General features: G+C 42.7%; 1 protein-coding gene across 1 annotated transcript in view; it reads right to left on the bottom strand.

Moving 5' to 3' along the window:
• Nucleotides 1-12,462, bottom strand: part of NRG3 (neuregulin 3) — a 1,058,867-nt gene that overhangs the window by 35,753 nt on the left and 1,010,652 nt on the right. Inside the window, exon 7 of the mRNA XM_019497070.2 lies at nt 1,651-1,778. Within this exon, the coding sequence (XP_019352615.2) occupies nt 1,651-1,778 (128 nt within the window). The remainder of the gene's footprint in view (nt 1-1,650; nt 1,779-12,462) is intronic.

Below are 12,462 nucleotides of genomic sequence, written 5' to 3'. Positions count from 1 at the left end.
TGAAGGCCTCTTTGAGTTAATGTACTTGGCATTTAAAGGATTAGAAAGAAGCTTTTCTTTTGACCAGAATGGTCACATTACCATAAGTGGAAACATGCGTTTTCCCAGGGACAAACAGCAGCATCACAACATGCTGCTGCTACTTGTCCCTGCCCAGGGAATGGCCACGCAAACACACTCTGGCGCATGGCACATTGCCCCTGATAGGGTACAGGAGGCTGGGGCTGGCACCTGGGAGACCCCAGCAGCCTTACCTGGGGTCCTTGGGGGCTGTGGAGGCTGCATCCTCTGTGATCCAGCAACACAGAGCCGGGCCAGCAGCTAGAGCATTGTTCCCGTCTGCCAGACTCTAGTTTCAGGCAGTGCACACTACTGCCACATGAATCACCCTGCTTTTTTTAGTCATGGGTTTTTTTTTTACATTGGCATTTCCCAGTGTCAGCCCACTCCTCCCCTCATATTGCAAGCTATCAGTAAGGGGAATGACTGCATGTGTGGTTCATGCGGCATGTAGCATTACAGATGGGTCGCATCTGGATGCGCTCACTGAGATCAAAAACTTCCACTGGAAAAAAGTCCTAGGCATCATTTCCATATTCCAGGTATATTAACCAAATCACTTGAGCCCACAATCAGATACAGTGAAATTGGTGCTCTACTGAGTGAGTTTTATATGAGACTGGCCATTCTTTTTTTCATGCGAAGTCAAAGGCTTGACAAAAGGAAACATAAGGAGACCCAAATGTACCTTATTACCTCACAAAATGCCATTGTTTTGGAAGGTTCAGCAAATGTATCATTCAGAATACAAGAAAAATGTTGCTGACAAGTGGCTGGAATGGAAATGTCTTTTGATATATACCAAATATTATGAGTTACATTGTTCTCAGCCATTTCATTTTTAAAAATCTTAATACCAGTAGTTCCTTGTGGAAAATCAGCCATATTTTGTGACCGGATATTGCCACAACTTGATTTATACCTGGCATGAATTTGAACCCTTTTTTCCCTATCTAGAACATACAGTTGTCTTAACAAAAAAAAAAAAAAGAAACATTAAAAAAAATCTGATTCAAATACCATTTTTTATCCATGCTTAGAAGTAATTTCTACCCTCTAGCCTTGGAAACATTTTGTATCTAAACTTTTATAAAGCTATTTTTTTTTTAAATTGCTGGCTACTACAAAGTCATAAATATACATCGAAAGTAGTAATTTTTCATTTGGAGTGCTTTTTATGTAAAGAAACAGTGAGAAAGTTTGAAAGTTTGTAACAGAGTCTACCAGTAGGAGAATGAATCATTAATTTCATGAACTGCAAGACAGGAAAAAAATTGTTTTTTAATGGTTTCTGAAAGTACAGTTGTTTCATTCACTGCTCTGTGTCTACAGCTACGATGGTGTCTTCTAATACTTCCTCTAGGCATTCTAGAAAAGGTAGATTATAGGTGGTGATGATCATAAAAAAAAAAAAATGTCATCAGCAAAGGAAATGTTTGGACATCTGTTTACTGAATGGGCTGGGGCTCTGTTACTACCATATAGCCTTGAATGCCTCCCCAGGCACAATGCACAATAATCTTGCATATATATCACTAAACCAGGACATCTCTGCCTGCCAATTTTCTGGTCTAAGAGCCATTTACTTACCTATGTTGCTTGACAGGCTGGCTTCCTCTATCAGGTGACAAGGCTTCTGAGAAAGATTGAGTGCCTGAAAAACTAGACTCCATAACTTTATCCATCCCAGGTCCAGAATGCCTATTTGTCTTTGAATACTGTGGAACAGAGAATAAAAGCAATTAACACATTAAAAGCAAAATATATTAGGCATTATATGGATATCAAAAAAGAAAGGATTAGCAGTAACATTTTCTTAATATAAAAACTTCAGTAAAAAGGTGGAACTAAATAATACATTCCTAATAGAAAAAATGTAGTTAAAATGGTGACATGTATTTGACAGCAATTAGTTGCATTACAGTGTTAGCGGTACCTTTTGTGACAGGCTGTGGTACTGTTTGTAATATTTCTAGCTTTTACATAAGTAAATGGTGAGTTACCAGTGTTTTGAAGCAGACCTGTGACAATCTTTCCCCTGGGGAAATGGGCTATCAAACCAACAATGCACCCGCCAATGCATGTGTTGATCCACCTTCAAGTCCCAAAATCTGGAAACTTCCTTCTGTTTCTGGTGCCAAGGCAGGACTTAGAAGCCACAGTGCAAATAGTCTTAAAAAGGAGAACCCCCCAAGACACAGGGGGAAAGAGAAAGGCAGGACAAGAGAAACCTGAGAGGCATAATAAATGTTTTTTTTTTAAAGATATGACTTGGCATGTGCTCCATCTCTTTGAAGAGTTAGTCAGTCTCTAGCAGCTACGCCAGAAAGTAGCTTTCCAAGGTGGCCACAAACCGAAATGTGCCAAAAGCCAGATATTGGAGTCCAAAGATCAAAGAGCTCACCCACTCCAGAATCTACCCCTGAGCAGGCTTCAGTAGGTGCTTATTCAGGGTATAGTCATGCAGAGTATATAAACTATATGAGGCTGGAGGTCTTAAGCAAATTCTTTTCTGGGAAATTTTTGATACCTTATATCCTAAATATCAGAGAATGATGTAATATTGATACATTTTATTAAATATCTGATTATGTGACTAATCTTGCAAGTCAGTGAAAAAACTCAGTAACCTCTCAACTGATGTTCTGCACCTTGCTGGTTCCCTTGATACCTTCAGTCAAACTGAGATTTTCTTTCATTGATATATGGAAACAAAAAATTAAATACAATGGATTTATATCATTAGATAAATATAAAATGGACTCAGATCAAATCTGTGGATTCAAAGCCTCCTTTAGCAAATTCTGCTTCCAGATCTGAAATTTGTGATTCTGGACCATCTGTTTCTTCATTTACAGTCTGAAAGTAGTTGGCATGCTGTCAGCAATATTGGTACAGCCCCTATGTAAATGCTTAGCCTCATCTGAAGCCTCTGGGCTCTGTAACACAGGAACTGGATAAGAATCAGTGGAGATTCTCTTTTCATGAGATACTTGTTCTGCTTGCTTTGAGACTTGACTGGAAATTCTGCACGTATATGCTTCTCTGATCAGCAGGCTAAAAATGCGGCCAAGAGCCTGAGGTAGCTGCTGCACACAGGGGCAATGGTGACTTCTGGTTTCTGCTGCCACTGCAATCACAAAGCTGAGATAAAAGCATTTTTTTCAGCTCCCTAGCCCCAGCAGTACCCAGGGCAATTGCCACTGTTGCCACACCCTAATAATGCCACTGTATCTGACAGTCATCTTGAAAGTGCAGACTAGGATAAATATTAAAAAATAATTAACAGAGATGTTTTTGTTTTTGTTAAATTGTTAAAGGTCCCAGATTGGTTTGGTATGAGGGATCAGGGATGAAGGTTGAGGCAGATTCCTACTTTATCAAAGCCACTGTGCTCTCATCAGACAGTGATCCAGAGATATAAGAACTTGAACTACACTTCCACCTAGATTGTAAGAATAGATCAGTGGACAGAATTTTAGGTTACCTAACAATTTTCTTAAGTTAGCCTGGCTGTATCTACATTTTTAAAATTTAAACATTTGGGTTGTTACACATAATCAATATCAGCATTATCTTGCTAATAAACAAATCTTGTACAAGATATGTCATGATGACAAATGATCTCAACTGGAGTTCAGTACCTGCCTCCTTTAAACTTGCTAGAAACTCCTAAATTGTATTATTAAAAAATCTTTATGATAACAAAGGAGGTCAAGATCTAACATAAACTGTCACAAAGAAGAACTAATATCGTTTTCTCTGTCAGCAATACTTTATTACAGGGGTGGGCAATTATTTGGGCCTTTAGGCCATATAGGGAGTTTTAATGAGCTGTCATGGGTGAGGTCAGCACACCACCTGACCATGCAACAGCTCACCAAAACTCCCTAAATAGTCCCATCCTGTCCACCTGGCTGCATGCCCTGCTCATGTGAGTAGTGGACAGTCTCCCTGGAGACCCTGGGATTGTGGGGTGGTGACAGTATATGACTGGGGCCTGGGGCAGAGCCACAGTCCACTCCCTGTACACCCCTGCCTGCAGAACTGGCGCCCAACTCAGAGGCATGTGAGCAGCAGATCATGGCTCTGCTCCACGTTCAGCCAAGATGGAGCAAGGAGCAACATTTGGATGTGGGATGGGTGCGTGGGTGGGGCTAGGTCTGGGATCTCAGGACCCCAGCTCTGCACTGTCACCACCCCACAAGCCCAGCCTCAGCCCCATCTACCTGCCTGTGTCAGTCCTGGATGCCTCTCCCTGCCCATATGTGGCTCCAACCCAGCAGAACTGTGATCTGCTGCCCACATACTCCTGTGATGGGCACTGGTTTTGTGGGAGGGGCATTTGGGGAGCAGATCATGGCTCTGCTCTGAGCCCTGGCCCTGTACTCTCACTGCCCCGTGATCCTTGGGTCTCCATGGAGACTGGCTGGGACCCGCCTGGGAAGGGCTCATAGCCAGGCTGGGGCCACAGGCAGGTGAAGAGCTGCGTCCACAGCCAGGTCCAGGATGTTGGGGTAGTGACAGTGTGGGGCTGGAGCTGGGGCTGGGGCCAGGACCAGGGCAGAGCCACAATCTGCTTCCCACGTGACCATGGAACCAGTACCTGTTGCAGGGGTATGCAAGAAACAGATCAGAGCTATGCTCCAGCCCAAATCCCATGCTGTCACCACCCCAAGGTCTTAGACCCAGTCCTAGAAACAGTTCCCTACCTACCCACAGCCTTGTCATGCACCCTGCCCATGAGGGTCCTGCCCCTGGTGGTGGGTGCAGAGCAGGCTCATTGCGGTGCCTGGGAAGCAGGGCCATGTCTAGTGGCTATGGCATCTGGAAGAAGCACCAGTGCTGGGGCTACTAGGAAGTGAGTCTGGCTACCACACCACTGCAGCCCCACTGTGCTCCAGGGTGCAGTGGGACTGGCCATATGCACCATGGCTTGTGCTGTCCCCTGTGCCTGGACTGGATAGGACCAAGGGACCTGCCACAGGCCAGACAAAATCCCTCAGCAGGCCAGATCTGGCCCATATGCCATATTTTTCCCACACCTGCTCTATTGCCTAACATCCAATGATCCTCTGATTAGCACTCAAAACAAAAAACATCCCCTCCTTCTTAGTTAAGGTTCACCACATTTCCCATAATCTTCTCTTCAACCATATTAGAAAAGCAAGACAGGAACCTGAGAAGAGTTGGTTACTACATCTGCTTTTGATCCCTCTGGCTAATATTTGTGTTTAAAAAAAAAAATCATTTTCACATTTCCTTCCCCAGTGTTCTTCTTCTGCCTTTTAGCCAGGTGAAAGATCTGCACAAACAACAGGGCAAAAAAAAAATGCCTAAATGACTGCCAAGAAGAAAAAGCCAATGGAACTGACAATATGCAAAATGTTTGTCAAATGCACAAAATAAACATGTTGAAAAAAATTGACAAAAAGTATTATGCTCTTATCTGTTTCAGTTATAATGATCTTAGTTGTCACTTGTGACAATTGCAGGTGAAACATTTTCAGGCAGAAGTGCCTGTGAAAGTTTTAAACTTTAATGGTTACTCTGCCAGCTGCAAACATGAAGTTCTCTTTGATTTCTGACCTAAATAAATCAATTTGAGCAATGCAAAGAATGGACCATTAATGCGAGAAAGTTATTCCCATCTTTTCTTGTGTTTGTACAATAAATTAAATTGAAGTTTTAAATGACCCATAAGACCATGAGCCAGAAGTGAACCATAAAGAACAATTAGAGCTATCTTCTGCCTTCTGTTGAACTGGGGCTCAAGGTGGGCATGGGTGGGATAGGGGATGCTATAAAGACTCTCTCTCCACATTACATCTGCATGATATCTTCAAAATGGCCCAGGACAGGGCTTGGCAACTTACAGCCTGCAGGCCAGCTCACAAAGATGTCTCATCCTGCACAAGGAATTAGTGCATGGAACTGCACCATGCCACCCATCCCCTCCACAATGTCCTCCTTCACTGCAGACCTAGCTGCTCTGTCAGGTCTGAAGTTATCTTTGCTGAAGATAATTTAAGTATCTGGCAGTTGGCTTCTTAGAAGTGGTGGAGGAAAGAACAGAGATTTGCAGCCTGCAGTAATAGTTGGTTTTGAGCTCTGACTTGTGCTGACAAAAGGTTGCCAATCATGCCTAACAAGGCTGGCTAATGTACTAGGCCTGATATCAATTTCCCAGAAACACATGGTGTGCAGGGTTGAGTTTTTTGTTTCTTTGTTGTGTTTTGTATTTTAATCAGAGTTTCATTTTTTTTATCATTCAGTTTGTAGGTTAACCATGATTGTGGTGTAAATGTTCAAAGTAATGAATAAAAAGATTTTTAGGTCCTAATCCTAGGCCCTTTGGCTGGCTATATATGTGCTTGGGGTGGGGGGAGGATTTTAATTAAAGTGGTTACCAGACATCTAGTCTAATTAAAACAGCTCATACTCATGTGTATTAAGCCCCTGCACATTTCAAAATAGCAATGGGACACTTTATCTAAAGCTCATTCAGTGAGCTTTAATTAAAACACATCATGTTTCGTGATAAAACACTCCTGAGGCCATTTTGAAATGCAGGGAGGCTTAATACACATGATGGTAAGGTGACGCTGGAGCAGACTTGATTAATAATATTCTGCCCCTCCCCTAGACATATTAATGAAATCTAAGGAGGCAGCTTGATATGGGAAGCTGCCCTGGGAAATGAGAAATGTGCATTTTATTCCTCTCTCTGTCACTCACATTTGTGTGACTGTAGGCCTATCATTTAACCTCTCTGTGCCTCAGTTTCTCCATCTGGAAAATGAGAATGATGATACCATACCCATCTTCAAGTTCTATGGCTGAAACATGATATGAAAGACAAACCTTGTCATTGTAGGTTACATGAAGAAGCAGGGACCTAGTGTGCTTTTTTTTTGTTACCATTTAAAAACACAAGAAGTAGCCAGCCAAATTTGTCCTTTGAAGATAAAGGGAGTGCAATTTGTAGTCCCCTACTTTTGTGAAGTAGCAATATCATAAGGGATGGCCAGAATTCCAGTGACAGTGGTCTCGTTGATTACACATATCCAGGGGCATATAGAATCAAGGTTTCCCTCATTTGGGTTGGCCATTTTGGATATCCTAAGAAAATACTCTTACACCAATTCAATTTGTAGTAACAGATTGTCACAGAAATGAAAGTTGCCTTTTGCAGCCTTATAATGACTGAGCCAATGGAGGTGGCAATGGACCATTACTTTAGCTCCTATTTGACAAAGTATAAATACCAACATCTCTGTGAAGGTATTTGTAATACAAGTTAGAAGTCAAAGATCATCAACTGATTTCTGTTTTCATTTCTGTTATTAGGTAGGTTGAGGTTGATTAGAAACTATTTCTAAGGGTAATCCAAAAGTCAGAACATCTGCTTTCTTTCCCAGCCACACAATCAGAACTACTTACAATATTCATTTCCTTCCTGCTATTCATCATTCATGGCCAAATTAAGTCATTCAGTTCTGTGGTTACCATTCACCAAGATTTCAATCACAACATCTTCCTTTGTATCTGTAGCACCTGATACTCCATTGTGGTCTCCTATCCAAATGCTAACCAGACTCAGGACTGTTTGGCTTTCAAGAGCCACTCAGAGATAATTACACCAAGGCCAGGTACAGACATTACATATAAACTGGTGGAAGTGATCAGAAATCAGTCTATATCTGTAACACAACAGAAGTTTGAAGCACATGGGCTAATTTAAAAATGGCAAAACCTGGTCTAAAATAGACCTAGATTGATGACTCATGGTACCATGGTGACCCACTCTGGGGCTCTCCTGGAAGGAGGTTGGGGATGTGTGCCCAGCAGCCAATCAGCAGTGGCCTGGCTGCTCTATAAAAGGAAGGATCAGGCCTCTCAGAGCTCTGACCTACTGTATGTAGGTGGTGGCAGCGGGTGCCTGGCATGATTCCTGCAATCATGATTCCTGCAATCATACCAGGTGCCTGCTTCTGGGCACCTCATACCTGCCAGAGTTCTGAGGAGCCTGATACTTCCTTCTGTGGAGTGGCCGGGCCACCCCTGATAAGCTACTGGGCACACAACCCCAACCCCCTTCCAGGAGAGCCCCAGAACAGGTCACCATGGCACATCAGGCAGCCTGCCTGGTGGTGGCAGGGGAGGGCATGCCATGGCAACTCACTCTGGGGCTGTCCTGGAAGGGAGCTGAAAGGAGTTCTACTGTCAGCATCACTCCCCTTCCCCTGCTGCTCACCCAACACAGCTACTGACAACTCATCAGTGGCTATGAAAGGGTTAAATTTGTAGCTGTTTTGGCTCTGAAGCAGTCAGAGGAGGAGTGATGCTGACTACAGGACTGTGCCTCTGCTGAGGTTCAGCCGTAACTGAGCCAATACTGAGCACAGCTACCTGCTGCCATTCCAGTGTTCCCCTTCCTTCATCCTAGCATGGAAATGAGTTGTCTAAAGATGTGCACCCCTCAATGTTGTTGGTTATGGGTGGATCTAGGATTTTAAAAACCAGGAGAGCAGGTGGTATGATGCATATCAAATAATACAATGAATATTTTTTCTCCAGTTAGAAAGAAACTAGGAGCTTTTTTAATATATGAGGACCCTGTGGCTCTATCATTTTGGTTAACATCCAAACAAAAACAAATAATTGATTGTTTTTGTGGGGGAGGGGTCCTGACTCCTCAGGTTGGGCAGGCACTTGGTTTCAGAGGAGTACAACTGTTGCCCCAGCCTGGCCAGGGACATGAATCTTAACACACAGGTCCCCCAGATACTCCAACATGGTTGCAAAGGGCCCCAAAACTATTACCTGCCCCCAGGTGCCCCTTATTACCCTTTATGCATTGCCTCTGCCACTTCAGATGCCTCCTGGCTCTACTTTGTCCCTTGTTATCCCACATTTTCCCCATGTTCACCCTCCAAACCATCCCTCTCATGCCCGACTGGTCCTTCCCTGCTCCCATGAACCCACTGAACCCTGTACAGACTCATCCCCATCACATCCCATCACCGCCATGCTCCACTGAGCCCTCCCATGCCCTCTGAGCACCCATATCTTCCTACAGCCCCATATGCCTCCTACATCCCCCTCACCCAAAATACTTCTTGCTCCTAATCCCCTTCAGACCGATTTCTGTCCCATAGTCCCCACCACACTCTTCAGTCCCAAACCCCATCTTCCCCTCATTCCACACCCTCATAATAGCCCACCTGCCTTCACCTCACACCCTTCTTCTCCATGGGACCGCCTCCTCCCAAAAGCCTTTTAGTGCCCAATAACATCCAGCCCCTCATTACTCCCAGGAGGACCTTCCCATCAAAATCCCTGTCAAATGGTTCAGCAAGACATTCATAACCTTGGACTATGGGGAAGAAGGTGGACAGGGCTATAAACATACCTCCTTCCCATGGCCCCTTTTCCCCACAGCATGCCCATAGGTGGCTTCCACCCTCAGCATACAGAAAGAAACAGTTGGTGGCAGAGGAGGATTCACTACAACCACTTCCAGTGCCCCTACCTGGGAATACCAATCCCTCTGTGTTCATACATAACTGACTTTATGCCACCCTAGTTGAGCCACTGATTTAGCTCCCCACAGACTCTGTCATCTGCTTCAATGAATAACCCAGGAAAGGGTCAAAAGAGTCACTGTAGTAACTTATCTCTTTTCCTCACTTTTGCAACTCCCTCCTGTCTCTTACCACTGGATCATAGCTATCTTACAGCTAGGCTTGCCTTCACCCTAGCCCCTCCCCTCCCCATCTCTGATTTGTTATGGGTTTGAACCCCTAGAAGCAAAGCCACCCAGTACAGGTTCCTATGGAATGTCATACCTTTACTGGACAGCATGGGGGTGAGCATGGGAACATCATGAGGATTATTGTATAAGGAAGATTAGTTTGATTAGTGGATGATCAAGTGTTGTTAGTACCTACAGCAGCATTTCCCAACCTTTTCCACCCCACAGCACACATACCTGGCCTTCTCCGCCCCACCTCACACCAGCTGAAGGCAGAGCGGGAGTGGGGGGAGGGGGTGGCGAGCAGCCAAACACCGAGTGGGGGGGGGTGGATATCAGCACGGGGCCAGCCGCAGGGCAGTGGTAGCATCACTGCCTGTAGCCAGCCCCCCAGGAGCCATGCCCCACCCCCCAAGATTCCTCAGCTCACCTGGACGTGGCCGATGGCACACCAGTGTGCTGCAGGTTGGGAAACGCTGATCTACAGAGTAAAGAGCAGAAATCAATAAATGAAGTAAACTAACTCCCTAAGCCCACCTAACTAGAAATGAAGCCGTCCCTCTGAGCAGTTTGTTTTAAATGTTGAGTGGAGCAGGAATCAAGAGAGCTGTGACTCCACCCCCCTAATATACCACTGCTGGTAGCTAATTTTGTAGGGAAAAGGTGTGTGTTTTGCAAATAAATATGGTAGGTTTAACTTAAGTACCTAACAGAAGACAAGGACCAAGATTAAGAGAAAAGAAAAAATGTTAAAAATGTAAAGTAAAGGGATCACAAGGCAAAGGCAGCAAGAGTTCATAAAGTGTTACAAAGATTTTGTAAAAAGTAAATATTGCCTGACAAGCATAATATGCTGTTTTATTTTATAGAATTACAAAATTATTGAAGAAAACACAGGAGATTAAATGTATTTAGATAAGTAGTAAAGCCTTTGATACTTTCAAGTGCTTTACCTGTCACCATCATGTGCACTGCAAAGTGCAGATAATAATGCAAACGCAAGTAACGATCTCCTGCAATATATCAAGTTACATTTAGATCTGCACATAATTGTGTAATACTCTTGATCTGTTCCTAAATTGTGTAACACACTTATGTTTTTCCCTCATGGGCTAATCTGGGAGACAAGGGTGAACATACCCTATTTAAAGAAGCTTTGGTATTTGGAAAGAATGAAACCTTCTCATAAGTATGGCGACTTGTTTATAAATGATGAAATAAACAAATGAATCTTTCTCCTTCAAGGTTTCCTAAATAGATTATATCCTCAATTCAAGCCTATTCCATTATCTGGATAGTATCTTGATGCTTCTAGTGGTTGATATTCTAGTACCACCGTTTGCTAAGAAAGCCTCCGTTCCTAAAATTTGTCATTACTCAAAGTCCAATTCACATCTTCATGAAATGTCATTCTCCTGACTCAGGACATGAATTAGAAGTTTGGTTTATGAAGATGATGTTTCATATTGGCAGTGAAAGAGGTATTAATCCTTTTCACTTTTACTGCATTGGTACATGTTAATGCTGGTTATTCTACTACTTGGTGTGGGTGAGTAAAATCTGGAGAAAAAAAATCAAAAGAATAATTGCCCATATCTTATTTGTAAATAGATTTCTCAGAACGTAGTGCTTCTGCCAATTCACATTTATTTTCTCTCCCTTTATCTAAAGATCTTGTGGAGACTCAAGAATAAAGGGATCCAGAAGGTATATAGGATGGGATGACTTTTGGAACATGTGGACCTCACCGTGGTAGAAATACCTTGAACAGCTTTAGTATCAAAGATTCTTGAACTCAAATGGATGGCCTGGCAGTGTTGGAGTGTTGATGAGGCCATGATGGCCTGGGAAATATGAAAAGCAAGGATTTTTGTATCTTTTATTGCACCAATCACATGGTTTGGATAAACTTAACTAAATTTTCAAATGCAATACAATCATGTCACTCCTAGAATATACACCTCCACAGGCAACAGAAATGTGTAGTTACTGCTAAGTAGCTTTCCTTCCTTAACTGTAGATATTTTTTTTCTAAATAGAGGAACAAGAAAAAATAACTTCCTAAATAAACTGAATTCTAATGCTTCTGAATTTCACACAAACGGCAATCTCTTGCTTTCTAAATATCATGCTGCTGAACTTGAGTATCTATTCCACATCTTGTTAAATAATTGCAAAGTGCAACCCTTCCATATGAATGATTAATGAACTTGGGGGAATGTCCAACACTTTACATTCATTTGTTAAGCACTGAATTTTGATAGAAGAATTCCAACAACTATATAACATGTAGTTTAGGATTCAGCAGGAGAACTCTGTGTTACAAATGGAAGGTATTTTGAAACAGTCAGAGTTTTTAACCTTGTATATGATTTTCATAATCAAGCTGTTGTAAAGAAAGCTTCAATTGGCACCGAGGTGTGATATCAGAAGGACTGAAGGTTAGTAATTCCATTTTTTTATCCTGCTGTAATGCAAACAGCTGCAAATATAATGAGTTAGGCTGGAATGAAATGCAAATTTCTAATTCATTTTAATATTTGGTTCACCATGAAACATAGGGTTCATCTATAATAGCAATTTTCTTACATTTACATAGCATCTTTTATTAAAAGGATTTGTAATTGCCTTTCAAACAATCCTCA

Source organism: Alligator mississippiensis, chromosome 6 (genome assembly GCF_030867095.1).
Source record: "Alligator mississippiensis isolate rAllMis1 chromosome 6, rAllMis1, whole genome shotgun sequence".
NCBI classification, from domain to species: Eukaryota; Metazoa; Chordata; order Crocodylia; family Alligatoridae; genus Alligator; species Alligator mississippiensis.
Note: the sequence above shows the minus strand (reverse complement) of the source record. Positions and strands in the feature narration are given on the sequence as shown.